General features: G+C 44.0%; 1 protein-coding gene across 3 annotated transcripts; it reads left to right on the plus strand.

Moving 5' to 3' along the window:
- Window positions 1-200: 200 nt before the first annotated feature.
- On the plus strand, window positions 201-14,094 carry LOC118211568 (armadillo-like helical domain-containing protein 4). Of its 3 annotated transcripts, none has more exons than XM_035389012.1 (8): window positions 201-527; window positions 1,879-3,340; window positions 4,115-4,576; window positions 5,105-5,248; window positions 5,794-5,952; window positions 11,043-11,074; window positions 11,622-11,756; window positions 11,966-14,094. In XM_035389012.1, the coding sequence occupies exons 2-8, from the start codon at window positions 1,942-1,944 to the stop codon at window positions 12,032-12,034; spliced, it is 2,400 nt and encodes a 799-aa protein (XP_035244903.1). In that variant the 5' UTR covers window positions 201-527; window positions 1,879-1,941; the 3' UTR covers window positions 12,035-14,094. The 3 variants fall into 3 exon arrangements, with proteins under 3 accessions (XP_035244903.1, XP_035244984.1, XP_035244825.1); XM_035389093.1 differs by having other exon boundaries at window positions 202-527; window positions 4,400-4,576; XM_035388934.1 differs by having other exon boundaries at window positions 203-527; window positions 4,112-4,576.
- Window positions 14,095-15,731: the final 1,637 nt, after the last annotated feature.

Raw genomic sequence — 15,731 nt, forward strand, 5'->3', positions numbered from 1 at the left:
CATCAATTTTCATTTACAACAATATAAAATATAAGCAATCCTCAACTGCAAATAAAATTAACGATACTCGTCTCGTTAATAGACTCCCTTTTATGATAGCCTATTTCATAATTAGCATATGGCTCCACTCATTCCCCCAACAAAATAACAGTCGGATAATAGGACACATTTTATTCAGGGTTTGATTCACTGCTGTATAAGGGCTTAATGTGACCATTGCCTCCACGAAAACCTATGACAAGAAAAATACACACAGCCAACATGAACGAACACCCGCCACGACATTACTCACACGCGCGCACGCTCAAGCATATCTACCTCTAGCCTACATATTTTAGCAGTAGCTGAGAAACGCAAACGCTATCCAGTAAGTGCGCTGGATCTGGTGCGAATGCATGCAACGGCTTCTATATTTGGATCAAAATAATTCGCGTGCATCCCGATCTAAACTAGCCTACTCCGCAAACCATGCTGTTTTGCAAAATCTGATAAAAATGAACCAGGCGAAAATACACATGCAAAACCAGGTAAGGACATAGGCGCATTGCTATTGGCTAAAGCTACTATATTATCATGTTGCTATTACGTGCTGTTTTAGTTGCGTGAGGCAAATGGTAGGCTAATCCGTAAATCTATGGTCCTCTGTGAAGTTGCGTTCTGACTTCATTTGTTTAGGCTGTAGCAGCTATAATCACAAATAAAATCGGTTCGTCGGCATGCAGGCTATTCACATCTTTCAATTTGCTGGTTGCTTTAGCTGAATTGATTTTTCATACATAGTCATCAACCCAAAGCATCACCGCGAGAAATAATACACAATTCATTCGTTCATCTTGTGCATTGATTCAGGTGTCAAATACAAAATCTCTTCAATTAGACCGAAAATAATACCGTATCATGCGCAGTTAGGAATGTTTTACAATGCATAGACTCGTCAATATTCCCAGCTTTAGCAAATGTGACACCCGTGATTTAACGACTGCCAGTAAATGAATAAATAATACCCCAATATAAAAGTTGTGCTGCTTACAAGATGTATTACTATGCTAGCGTTATAATAATCTACATTCTTCATCTTCTTTTCATGGTTATTTTTTATATTTGCTCAAAATGTGTTTTGCTGCAAGCCTGCAACGATACAGATTGGTAACGTTAACAGATTGGCTGCGTTGTAAAGTCTGCGATGTGGTGATGGCTTCTTGGCCTATTGCATTTTTGGATACGGACAGATCCGACTGAGGGGGATCTAGAACACGAGGACCAATGGGGTTTGGTTGCATCTTTTTGTATCTTTATCTGTCTGCCCATCTATTTACTTTTTCTTTACCTGCTGCATATCAGCTGATTCAAAATAGTTCACTATACATCTAAATTCATATAAATCACTGACAGAGTATTTTCAGGGTTTAAGATTTGACTATAGATTGATCTCAGAACATTTTCTCTACCTTTCTTTTCATCACCATCATCATCATCATCATCATCATCATCATCATCATTTTTTTTGTTGTTTCTGCTGTTTTTGCCAGATTTAAATATAAGCATACTGAAAGCTGAAAAGGTAAGCTTAAAGTGCTATTATTTTTGAATACAGTGCTGAGTCAGGTGAGTACTATGAGGAAGAGCTGCTGCACACACGCAAGCAGAACTATGCCAGATGGAGCCTCTTTTACCAGCCCTCAGCATTTATTAATTATGAATTAGTGAATTCATTTATTATCTCTGAACCGTATATGAATTCAGAAACAAATCATTCTAACTACTTGTACTATTATGAACTGCTATTGCAATTTGGAGGATATCCTTCTTGCTGTAGCATTATGTGTATCGTGTGTGTTGTAAGTTTTGTCTCAATATGCTTTTCCATTTCTCAAATAGATGGATTGGATGTGAGGTGTCCCTCAGCCCTCTTCAGCCACCAGGCCTGTCTGGCTGTGAAAGATGGTTTGGTGTGAGATTCTGTGGGTCTGCCTGCTGGCAGTGGTCAGCCTCTTGGCCAGTGTTAACACGCTCCCACTTTCCCCATTGGAGGAAAGCAGCCAGAAAGCTGATAAGCAGCCTGAGGGGGCACAAGGCCTGACAGACAGTGTCCTTGCACCTGCCACACCCATTTTCCCACTGGTTGCCCTTGACGGGCTGTCACAGAACATCGTGCCCACCAATCAGGTGGAGCAGCCTGCCAGTGATGACTCGTCTGTCCAGTTGCGAGCGAGTGAAGCAAGGCTTCAGGACTCTGGGTGGAGGGTGGAGAGCACTGCGGTTGGCCCTGTTGAAGTGCATGGGAGAGCTGAAGCTACACTGGCCTCAGTCAGAGCTAGGCTGGGGCGTGAGGGAGAGGCCCCCTTATTACAGACAGGGGGAGATGACGGCCGGGATGTCCTGATGTTAAAGAAGCCAGGTGACCCACAGGGCCCTGGTGCAGTAAACACCCAAAACCAAAGGAAAGAGAGGAACTCGGAGGAGGGGCCCAATCAAGGGGTCTTACTGAATGGAAGGACTTGGGAGTCTCCTGCTGGGTACAGAGCGCCAGATGGTTTAGGGTCACATGACACATCCCAGAATCCGCACATCCTTCCTCAAGCAGAGAGGGCAGGCTCGGTGGATGAGGTAGCCATCGGCTTTTCCGGAATTCCTCAGACTCCCTCTGTAGCTAAAGTGCTGGAACCAGGCGGGATGGCACAGCAGGGCATCAGCAATGCGACACTCCATTTGCTTTCTCCATCCATGGCACCTGTCGGACAGGAGCCAAGCAGCGAGGGAGGGATGCAGGTGGGGCCTCAGGTGACTGTCGCCACCCAAGTAAAGGACCCGGATTTATCGAGGGCTCAGAGTCGGGTAGGGCTGCCAGAACTGGATGCTCTGCTCTCAGCGAGAGAGGAGCCAGGAGTGGAGGGAAATGAGAGGGGGGCAGAAACAGCAAAGAAACCCCTCAAAAACCGAATGGGTGTCCCGGGTGGCGGCTTCCAAACCACAACAGCAGCCAGCGGTGAAGCAATGGCAGGCACATCAGGGCCCTCTTTGAGCAGAGCTCCTTCCTCAGAGCAAACCCGACCCAGGCAGACCACCGCAATAGACAGCATCCAGCAGTCCACCACTTTGGTGGCAAACATTCTGGAGAGTGAAGCCGCCTCACCTCCCTCCACCCCCATTCCCCACCGCAAACTAATTAACAGCCCCTCCAATGGAGAGAGTAGGGCACGGGCCAATCCAGCTCAGCCTGGGTTTTCTGAGGACCCAGCTGGCCCCACGACAACTAAGCCCCCCCTGGGTGAGGATCCAGGCGCTGAGCCTGGAGTTTCTATCGTCCCCTGGGCTAGAGGGGCCCTGCAGCAGGACGCAGGTAAGATGGAGTTCTTTGAGTGAACATTAGATCACTTTTTCTGCATCGGTAACCTGAGTAGTCCAGTCCCTTTTTCCATTGAAAAGCCAGGGTTTGAATTATTGAAATGTATAAGACTTGAAACACGCTTTCCACAACAAGGCACAAACAAAGGCCCACCATGTGTGTCGAAATATAGTTAGGACAGCTTTGGAAAGCAGTGTTTTCAGATAAATGGGAGCTTTCTCTGTTAATGTGACTAAGAAAGTGCATGCCTGGGCTTATTAGTGTCAGTATATTTAGAATAATATATGTAGTAATGCCTTACACACTGACCACAGGACTTTTACAGGCAGTGGAGGAGACTGTTTCTCAAAGATGACAGATTATATTGATTTTCATTGTATAGTGGTGGTATAAAACAGAGTGGTGCGCTCTCGGGTGGAGCAAAGGAAACCTTTAATAATCGTTTGCAGCCATTCAGGTTCACCTGTTATCCCAACAGGGGCAAGAGGCTTCCAAATTAATTGCTACCTTTGACTTTGTTCTGAAAGGGGTGCAGAAGCAGGAGACAGAATCATACTGAAGAGATTTTATGGCCTTAATGGCTTCAGCAGGCTAACACCTCCACTGTATTACTTGTCTCTTTGCTTGTCAGTGATTTTAAAGGAAACATGTTTTTTTCCTTGCCAATGTGTTTATTAGGGGATGTAAGGTGTAACGCTTCTAATTACACACTTGACTAGGGTTGGTTAACATCTGTGTTTTGGTCCTTGTGTCTGCATTTGCCAGTAGTGAAGAGCAGCATCCCCAGTTCCACAGGCCCTGTAAATGGAGTCACACCCCATTTACTCTTGACTGCAAGAACAGAGACCAGGACTAGGGGAGAAAACCAAGCCTTGAAGGCCCTTCCTTTTGGGCGTGACGATGAGGCAACACCCACACCTGACGATATCCCTTTAATATTTGAGCCACTGGATGATGCTCTGTCAGAGATGGTGGCTACTGCTGCCCCCAGTGGCACCCAACAGGTATTGCAGTTTTCTGGCATCACAGCTGACACCCAGGACATCCTAACAGGGCCTGAACTCATTACCACAGTCATTGTTGATGGAGGTCCCTCCCCGTCAGGGGCAGCCCGCCCTACCCTGCAGACCTCTGGAACCGAGATTATGGAAGCACTCAGTCCCTCCACATCTCTCTTCACTGCACCTCCTCCAGAGCCCCCCCTGGACGATGGGATCCTGTACACTGAGGGTGAGGCCATGATCTTTAATGCTGTGCATATACTGTATGTGCACCATTATTATTATGCTCATGTGTACACAATTGAAGTAACAATGTGATTAAGTATCAGTCTTAAAAACTGCTAAGATATATGCAATCAGCAGTAAATGTTTCAGCATGTACGTGGCGCAATAACAATTATCCTCCAGGGCACATACTCACATCCTACAAGTACGCACAAAAAGCCTAGAAAGACATAGGCAAGAAGTATTTTGTATCAGGGAAGTGAAACTCAGGTCATGCTGAAGAGTCACAGTTTCTGCCGATTTAAGTCAAGTTGGATGGAGTCCCTCCCTTATAACATGTTGTTATACTACCAAAAAACGGTGGTATTATTTCAACATTGCCTTACATCACACTAAAGCATGGCATAGTAGCGTTTTAACAATGGCATGTATAGTATGTTACACTATATCAGATATTCCTGGAGGGTTTTACGGGATCAGGCCATGATACTGATGTTTTGGAGAGTTGTCTGAAATATATATATCCTTACAGAACTTGGCATGACTGACACTCCAGCTGGGACTACTGAAGGCTCTCCCAGTTCCTTCAGAACCCGGGAACACAAGAATATAGAACTGTCTCCAACGACAATTGTAGCCACGGCAACTAGCATGTCCCTGCCCAGGCACAAATCAGGTGTGGTAGAACTGGAGTCTGAAGGTATTTTCATACACCGGAGACTGATAATGCAAGCTGTCATTTATACCATTGTTCTTTGAACAGAAAATAAAATGGTAAACAAACATATCCAGCTTTTTCATGTTCAGTTCTCTGTTCACTTAAGGACACCAGGAATAAGGTAAAAAATAACAATAATCACGTACCTGGGTAAAAATCCTGCCACTTTCTACAAATAGCTGTCTGTTCACATTCTGTTGAAGATTAATGCAAAATTGTCAATTTGGTGTTCATCAGTGTCCGTTTCATTTTTTAGGTATAAAGCTTTTGTCCTTTAGCTAGTCATACTTACTTGAAAGGAAAAACATCCCTAGTGTCATTTTAATTTAGTTTTTGAAATCTTATGAACTTTAGGCTTGTAATAATGTATGCCTGTACCTGCATTATCTTGTAGATATGCAGCTTGCAAGGCACGGTTGAGCTTAAAATCACTTATATGATTTATAGCCATTAATACCATTAATTAATATGCACACTCTTTTACCATTTATTTTGTGTATCAGAGGAGCCTGATGACAAGGAGACAGGGGAGTCAAAGGAAGCAGGAAGTGAGGAAGACGTATCGGAGGTCATGACGGTGGCCCACGTACGCCCCACCTACAGCCACATCCCATATCACTTCCACCCGGGCTCGATCTGGGTGCAGCGCAACCAGGGCCTCGGTGAGAGAGAAGAGACAATCTATTACATTTCTGTTCGTAACAGGTGGTTTAGGAAATCATCCTTTTCAAGGATAAAATATTCTTTATGATAGAAATAATCATATGGAAAATAAATAATCTATATTATTATAGATTATTTCTATCATAATGGTGTATTTATTTCTAAATTGTATTATTTAATGGTTAAATAGTACTCAACATAAAGGCATATTCATGTAAATTTGACAAATTGGATTCCAATAAGATGACAACGGCATAAATAATGCAATGACTGAAAGCGATCATAACCAGCTTGTCCACTAGGTGGCAGAAACGTCAAAAAGGAAAAGGGAATACCGATGCAAAACATCTTGCACCCAAAACACTTCAAAGCACAGCCCAATTAAAATGAACTAAACACATCCTGTGGAAGAAAAACAAACTAGTCCATTAGGAAAAAGAAGAATTGCAACTATTCTATTCTATTTCTATTGATCTCATTAATATCACTCAGTCTGTATAAACTATAGGGGGTGCCAAGAACACACAAGTGGCACATCGTAGAAGACTTTAAATGAAGCCATTAAAATAACAGAACAATTTACATCTATGTTTAATTCAAGAGACATGCAGAGAGATATCGATGCCAATTATCAGCTTCCCATCCTGTCTGTCTGGATGAGGAATGGTTCCAGCATTGATTGGATCAGTTATACAGGGGAGGTCACCTCAAGGTCCCCTCGCATAAAACCAATGGAGCAATCTTTACAATGCCTGCAGGGAAATATATACTGTCTTCCTATACTACTGATGGTGTGTGGAATGGGGGCCTGGGGCTGCAGGCTAGATGTTGCTACTGCACTGAGCACTGAGCCTGGAGTAGTAGTGACCACACTGACGCCACAACCATCTGAGAATGACCTTCACCACCACAGTCACTGATGGGTTAAAATATTGATTTGTATTTTAACCCATTTCCTAGCCCAATAAAGAAGCATCTCTCAAAGTGGCAAGTGTACTAATTGGCAAGTCTAAAAGTAATTGTAGTAGTGTATGTAATAGACTATTGGCACTATTTCAATGAGGAGTTATGGCACAGTCATTGATCGGTGTCTTTTCCAAGCCTCCAAGATGAGATTAGTAATAAACTGAAGATTTAATAAATAGATTTATTGAAGAGATTTGTTGGTCCTCATGGATTGAACTGCCTTGGTCAAAGAGGTCATGGACCAGTGACACTGTGTTTGACCTATGATGTCATTCTCCATGGCTCTCCGTCTCTAAGCCTGGAGTGGGAACATTTCTGGAGGGTTGTTTATTGAGCAGCAATGACCAAACACAGCCCCCAGTCAGTTAGTTTTGCTCATCCAGACTGCACTGGCCATGTGCATTTGTCTTTAATCGGTAAGACAGGGCTAAATTGTATTTTCACCCCTGGGAGAAGAATTCACTTGTCGGTAATAGGTTTCAGAAAGACATGTTCGCATCCATTATTAAACATTGTGCACATTAAATTAATAGGTGCTCACTTTTCACTGGGAGGTACTTTCGTGTGATACTGAAAACGAGACAAGATCATTTTTTGGGTTAGAGAGGAACCAGAATTTTGAATATGTTCCTTGCGGGAATTTTCTTCCAGGGGATCTTAGTCTGTAAGTTGTATCTCTGCCCAGCTGAGTAATGTGGGAGATCAGGCCAGTGAGATTCCCCCAGCCCCCTGCGCTGGTGGTGCAGAGCCGCTGCCTGTGTTCAGCCTCAGTGGTCTCGGAAGGCTAGGCTGTGTTATTCCCAGTTCCAGTGCAGGCGCCATACCCTCCCCACATCACGGTCACCACTGCTGGGCAGGGTAATCTGTAACCCTGGGCTTTCCTTTCCTGCTCTCTTGGACCATCGTAAAAGTGCTTTCAGCTATATATCCCCTATTTACATAGATTCAACTAAAGGTCAGGGTATAGACATGCATTCCCATTATGCTCTGATTGAATTTTAATCTATGCGCATCCGTACGACGTTGCATTGCTTTGAGAATTACTGCTTTGCCTCAGCCTCTTGCAATTTTATATGTATATTACCCTGTGCTCTGCTCTTCAGAGAGATTGGTGCGATGCAAATGTCTGCACTGTAATGAGATTGTAGAGGATGAAGAATAGCATCTGTGATTTGTTTTTTTGCTAATCAAATCATTTTGAAGGGATGGGACTGCCGTGGGCAAAATGAACACTGACTTGGGCCAAACTCGTAATGGCCGACTTTTCTGTGCTGCTATCTGTTAAAAAAGCTGGCACAGAGGACAGCCGTGCAGCATCCAAAATCCATCTACTGGATCCCAAACTTGATTTCTAACTGTGAGAAATAAGAGATGCTTTCTAAGTCTGAACTGAATGGGGCGCTTCGTAATTGGATATTGTGTATATTCCCCCCAGCATCCTGCAGGGAGCTAATAAAGCATTTTGCACTTATAGATGACACACTGGACCATGTCAGCATGGATAATTAATTAGAACCTTTAAATTGCATGAGAAAATAAGAAACATTCAAACAGCTTTTGGCAATGGTAATGTTTTTTTGGATAAAAACAGGAAAAGTTTGGTGTTTGTTTCTGTATGGCCTACCCAACACTTGGCCTGGGTTTATCTTTACTCACAGAAGCAGCCTGTCTGTGCCGTGAGACTGCACAGTGGCTCCACTGTGCTAAAATCCCTGCTTGAGTGTGAGGACGCCTGCGAAATAGTGGCCTTTCGGGCGTGGCTGCAAACACATTGTACAGTGATGTCGTTTGTGCCTGACCTTCAGAGGCTCCTTGGTCATTATATACCAGGGTCCTTAAATCAGACCACCTCTAGGGGGCACTGCAACGCACTGTACAACTAAGCAAAGAACTGAGAAAAAAAAAACCAATACCAAATCCTCCTGAGGCAGGTTGTATAAGAGCTTGTTGCTTTCATGGTGAAACTCATTTAAAATCTCAAGTGAATAAAATAGGTGTAATATCACAGTATTTCTGTAGTTTGGTTCTCTGTGTATGATTTAACTGTTAGAAAGTGCAAATTTTGATTTCACCGGGTCTTTAAGGCAGCAGAGCAGACTAACAATGCATGGGTCCTTTGATCAAACCCTTTAGTGCTTCAATTTACCTGAATCCTCCCTCAAAGTCCAGCTTTGTATATGAGGCCAATGGAAAATGAAATTGATTTTTTTAAATGAAATCCGTTTTTGGAGAGGCAGAAGCAAATGTGAATCCTACTGCAAAGTATCTGAATGGTGCAGTGCAATGTACTGGGTCAGTGTTAGGGTGAGCATTTCATTTCAGGGCGATGGGCTCAGTTCTGAATACTTACTGAAGTAGGAGCAGCTGGGATTCTGTGTGCTTTCATCCCTGCCCTGCTATATCAGTCCCTGAACAGGGGCTGGGTCTGTGGGCTCGGCTGTTCAGGGCTCTTATTGATCTGTTAGGTGCCCTGGGAGCTCTGGGCTCACAGCAGTAATGGAGAGCTGCTGAAAATTCAGCATTCCCTTGGGGGCGGTCCTGAGAAGTGATTGACAAGACACCCGAATGAATTGCCTTGCTTCGGAACAATGGATTTTTTTCCACCTCCGTTTTTGTTCTGTTTAGTAAAGTGCAATACCACCTGATGGAGAAGGAAAGGGTTGGTGAAGGGTTGGTGTGGTTATATTTGGCTTCAGGTTGGGGCTCAGATACACTCACATTTTGGTTTTAGAGCTGCTGCAGTTGGTCACTGAAGGATGCCCGTGTTTTGGCCTTCCCGTCTCCCCATTGATTTTTGCCTTGAGCGTTCCGAGCCTCGGTTTTTATTGCGCTCCATTGGTTGCTTTTGTCCAGCCGCAATCTCAACTAAACGATCTGAAAGGAAAGGTTTTTTGGATCAGTTCACAATCGGCAGATTGATGCAAATGAGCAACAATGCGCCACGCATAATGGGTCCTTGAGGCATCGTAATGGTCAAAATTAACTATGAAGAGATAAACTAGGAAATTGAGTCACATCTGGCTGAGAAGACAGTTTAAGTAAAAATGGCTCTGATTATTTACCGGTTTGGCTGGTTGGGACAGTTACTGCTCTTACCTCCCCCCTCCCCTTAATGCATTTTTAACTCTGTTCCACATCCCCCAACTAGAGCCACCCTGGATAGCTTATTTGGCTCCCCCATCGATCACTTTGCTTGCAGGAATGGCAAACACACAGAAATTGGCTACAAATTGCTGTGCACTCCTTCGGCCCACTGAGAGATTATAAATCCCCAGCCACGTCTCTCCCTCCAGTTCAGGTTCAATTTTCCAGCAGAGCAATGACGCGGAAGACAGGCCGGTCACGGTCACTCTCCGCTCCCTCAGCCGTCGCTCTGCCCAGAGGCCAGGCTTCCCAGGCCACCGCCGCCGATCAATTTGCTCTCAGATGGCCACGCTGTGTCGGCCAGGGGTGCGAAGTGAAAGTTCAGGAAGCTCGAGACAGAATATCTCCGGAGGATTTGTAGCGGCAGCATCAGAGAGACTGGCTGGCCTGTCAGTAGACGGGTGATGGGTCCAAGGGTCCCTGGGCAGGAACGCCACTAGGGCCCCTCCTTTACTGAAAAAAGTAGCTCGCATTCTGCAGCAGATTTTTGTTTGTCTTTGAGGGCCCCCCACCCCCCCTAAACTTTGGGTCCCTGGGCCTGGTAGGCCTGTTCAGTAATCCATGCTTGCTGGCTGCACAGCTGTCTGTAACAGTGACTGATATAGGGACTACCAAATCAGTGTGTCACTTATTGCTGATTACTTTATTGCTGATCACTTTTATTGCTAATGAATTCTAGAACTATGGTCTATGCACACAGACTAGAATACAGGCTTTGAACAGGGACAATGTTTTATCCATTTTGTCTGACAGATTGTGATTGTGGAGGTAATCACCCAGAGACATAGAGAGTGTTAAAAGGTGACAACAAACATGGAATCGGGTGGACAGGGGAAAGGAAACTGGAGAGATTCACACCACTGCACTGACACAGCAGTCTATTCAGGCAGGAAATCACATTAAAAAAGGCAAGACTCAACAACAGCAATGCCTCTCTGAACCTGTCTGAACCCCAACCTCTCTCTGTCCTCTCTTTCAGTGCACAGCTGGGTGGAAAAGATCAGAGACAAGGTCAGTTCTGGTCTCATTAGCAAGGCCACCACTCTCTCGCCAACCTGTCATGTTCCTCTCTGGAAATGGACGTGTTGGTCTGAGTGAATCATCTCAATGCCTGTAATGGCTCCATTCCTTTCCTCTCTATAATCGGAAAAGGACAGACAAACACTAAAAATGCCTTGTCTATGTCTTTTTGTGTAGCTATTTGGAGATAATATGTGTTATTATGCATTTACGTAATTTTATATGCTCAAAAACTCATACAATATAACCACGGGAAGTACTGTGCATTTCCTTTTAGCTTTTTGCAGGTTCATGCGTGTGTGTGTGTCTGTGTGTGTGTGTGTGTGTGCTGTGATGCTAGAGCTGTCTCTGTTACTTTACATTTATTTGGGAAGTTTTTGCCTGAAACTTCAGCACTATATTCTAAGGTTGAGAACAGGGGCTCAGTTTGTATGCTGGCCTCCACACAGACCCTGCTCTGGGCTAGCCTGGTTTAGTGTTGGTCCTGCTGCCTTTTTACCATTTGATACTTTTGCCCTCCTTTTCCATGCGCCCGCAGGCAGGTTACGTGTCTGGAATGCTGGCGCCCGTGGGTATCGGCATCGCTGGGGCCCTCTTCATCCTGGGCGCTCTCTACGGCATCAAAGTGGTGCACCGCAGAAGGAGGAAAGGCTACAAGCGCCAGACGAGGAAGGTGAGAGAACGAGGGGCAGGAAGGAGAGAGAGAGAGAGGCATGCAGAAAGAGGGGGAGTGAGAAAGAGCGGGTGGGTTACCCCCGCGCACTAGGGAAAAGCGCACAATGCTGACACGGTAACCATTATGTCTCCAACGACACTTTTTCACACATCATGTGACCTTTTCTTGTGCTTTTGCAATGCTTGTCATGTGACTTGTGTGTCCAGCACAGGGAATCAGGCAGCAGGCAGGACCGGGTGATGCTCCTGGCTGACAGCTCAGAAGATGAGTTCTGACTGCTCAAAAATGCCTCTACCGCAAGTCCAGCGATAAGCCACACCCCCTAAGTCGGTTTCACCTTGTAGTTTCCATGGCAACGGCTGTGGGATGACCCTTATTGCATGCCCTTTCTTGGACCCCCAAGCTAGGGAGGTGGAGAAACTGAGAAACCCATTAGGAGCTCTTGTCTCCTTGCCCACACTGTTGTGGAAAGCGTCAGGGTTCACATCCTAGAAAATCATCAAGCTGATGTAGCACTTTACAGGTAGCAGTGCTTAATCACCAGTGAGTCATTTCCACACTCAGACACGCAGGCCTGCAAGCACAGCTCTCCACAGAAGCGTTCCAGCTGAATGAATAGGGAATGCTTTTGCTTAAATGTGGCACTATAAAATGTGTTCAGTGATTATGAATGTGGGGATGTGATTCTCATTGTTATTGTCAGGACTGAAATTCACTGGTAATAATGCACACGTGAATAATCTAATTTACTGCATTAGACAGGGGAGAGCCATCTAGTCAGATTGCACAGAGTAGATTGCAGAATAGAATCACACTCATTATAAATTACTTATGTTTTTTTAGTTTAGTTTAGTTTATTTATTTGACTATTCACTTTAAAAGGACAATTACATGGTTGCAAACACCAATGTGCATGCACAATTAAAAGAGTATCAAGGATAACACAAAAAAGTCACAAGACTTATTTCCATTGTGGTCCTTGCTGTAGCTAAATATATATATGGAATTGTTGCATTTTGTTTTTAAATAGGCTATTCATTGTAAATATTCATTGTAACCAAATACATATGCCTTTGATAATATTGCAACTCTATAGAAGGGTTATAAAGAGCAACATGCCCTTTTTATGATTTTTGTATGATTTTTTTATGATTAATATTGATAAATTACTGGTGTAATTGGCAACTTATTGATAGCAAGGCAGTTCAGACTTTTTACAGTACAATCCTTGGTCAAGTAACAAGTGAATATTACTTGTATCTAAAATATATGTTTAAAATAAACATATTTACCAATATTCAGAACAAAAATATAATTTTGAGACATTCTATGTTTTGGTATCATAATTGAAAATTCGTACGTATCTACAGGCGTGGTTTCTAATTTTATTGCCATCTAAAGAGTGTGAAATGTTCATATGTATATATGTTTGACCCAAGTATGGTATTCATATGTCTAAAATGTTTGTCATGCACATACCTTAAAATGTATTAAGCTTTTATCTTGCCAAGTAGAATCAGTATTGTCTTCCTTAAGAAGCATGTGGGTAATGGCATCTGAGTGATTCCTATGCATGCACTGTGTACCTCATAAAAGTAATATCAGCTGGAGAATGATTCTGCTGTAGCCCTCAGTACATGGCAACAGGCATCCTGCTGCACACAGCTTGCAGGTTACTATGGCCAGTATCGTACAGGAGGAAACCTGTATTGCAGAGCAGGGCTACGCAGTGTACAGATCCCTCACAGGGACTATGGTGGTGTCATCTTTGACGTCTTCATGGGTCAGGGTATGATTTTCTCATTTTCAGCATTTGGATGGGAAATGATCAGCCAGTGATTGGTAGATAGGAGTGAACCCTGCAGAACTGTGCTCTCCCACTGTGCCTTTGCTTAGTATTCAGTAGCCAGTGGGTTTCTCTGAATGACATTTTGTAAAAATGATAAACATTCATGTCAAAATGGCAAGTTGAACTCCTAAGCTCTTTAAAACACCTGTTGGGTATCAGATTCTCTAATTCTTAAGGTTAATTTAGAAAGGTGGTGTAATAAAAAACAAGAAAGTAGCCTAAGGCGCTTGCTGTAAATGTTGTTTTGCAGCACTTCTTGTTAGGTGGAGTGGAGCGCTGAGCGACAGGGGGCGGGGCCTCTGGGGCCAGGGTCGGCAGCAGGAGTGGGCGGCAGGTGGTCCTGCTCTTTCGGTTGTTATTGTGGAGAATGCAGCCAGTGTAGTGCCAAAAAATACCGCTGATGTTGTGTGAATACTAATGTCTTTGCCCTGCTTGCACTGCTTCTGTGTCTGTCCAAATAATACAATAAATAGAAAAAAACGAAAATGGTTGGCAACTGTTTTGTTATTCAAACAAGTAATAATAATTATACGTGAACATGTTGGTGAGTCAAATTCAAATGTAAATTTAGAGAAGATGCATTATTTAACATGATAATCAATGCCCATAAAAGCAAAGGTAAAATAAAAAATTATGAAGAAGAATATAACCAACACTAAATATTTTATTTATCATCAACCATAATTCATTACTGATAATTAGACATGTAACATGCTAATTTATTACCATTCCTGAGAGAATCATCCTGTGCTGTTCTTATGTGCCTACTCTGTTCTGCACATTCCGTTCCTCCATTTTCTTCCCTTGCCGTGGACCTTGCAGAATGAAGCTGCAGTCGTGTTAACATGAATTTCCGTCCACCGCCGTACTGTACTTAAGGCCTTGACTGTCTGACATGCGTGGAGCAGAATTGGCTGATGAAATTTTAATGAGGAGAGAATGTTGCAATTATTGGGCCCTGCCATAAATACAGCATGAGGGCTGTCTACTGGCTATTAAAGTGTGATACAGTGGCCTCAAGGGTAACTACGCACAGCGTTAAAATGAACAGACTGCCAACATATGGAATTCCTTCAAGCATATATCTCTACATGTGCACATCATTTCTGAAACAGTGTTGTTCACGGCCGGAGTGGATGGAGTTTGGCGTTGCAGTGTGGGCCTCGTTTTCTCCAACAGTATTACCTGCATTGTCTGATGAAGCGCCAACCCACAGACTGACGGAGGCATCATTACTCCATGACTTGCTGGGCCTTTTTTTTTATTTTTTTTTTACTGTGAGAAACGCATCATTAGAAATCCAATAGAGAGCGCAAAGAACTGTCATCTGCCACCTGGTCGCACAGTCTGCTGTCAGGGACTTGCTCGGGAAAGGCAGTGACGTGCGTCTAACCGCGAGCACGCTTCGCGTGCGCGTCTGCAGAGCCAAAGCCAAAGACAAAGCAATGTCAAGCGCGACGGAGCGCCCGTTTACGCACCCCCTGGTTTTCATTCGGCGGGCGGAGACGGGGGTATCGGAACGCACGCGTGCGTACTGGAGCGTGCGCGCGCGTGTTTGTGTGTGTGCGTGTGTGTGTTTAAGGATGAGTGAGATTAATGAGGCGACACTGATACATTCCTCATGCTAATGAATGCATTCATAACCGCCCAGCGTCAGCAGGGCAGAATCATGCCTGCTCCCCATCATTAGAGACACCAGCAATTAACTGGGTGTGTGCTGTCTAACGAGAGTAACTTCATTACGAGGAGAGAGAGAGAGAGAGAGGCGGAGAGACGCAGAAGAGGAGCAGGGGAGGAGATGAAGCGAGGGGAGGGGGGATTATTGAGAAGGAAGATGGAAGAGAGGAAAACTGGTAGGAGGACAAAGCAGAGGTATACATACAAATGAGTAATGTCTCACAAATGTAAGCTTTATGAGTCACCCTGGATACGAGCATCTGCTAAGCAAATAAATAAAAATGTAGAGTAATAAAGGAACTACTCTACTAAGCATTTCCTCTCTCTCTTCATCTTTATAAAAGATTGCCCTGTTTTTCTCAAATCCTCGTATACTATTACTTTTCACTCTTTTTCTTTATATATATTTTTGCTCTACTCTTTACTGTTTATCCACTAATACCACT

Source organism: Anguilla anguilla, chromosome 1 (genome assembly GCF_013347855.1).
Source record: "Anguilla anguilla isolate fAngAng1 chromosome 1, fAngAng1.pri, whole genome shotgun sequence".
Taxonomy (NCBI): Eukaryota; Metazoa; Chordata; class Actinopteri; order Anguilliformes; family Anguillidae; genus Anguilla; species Anguilla anguilla.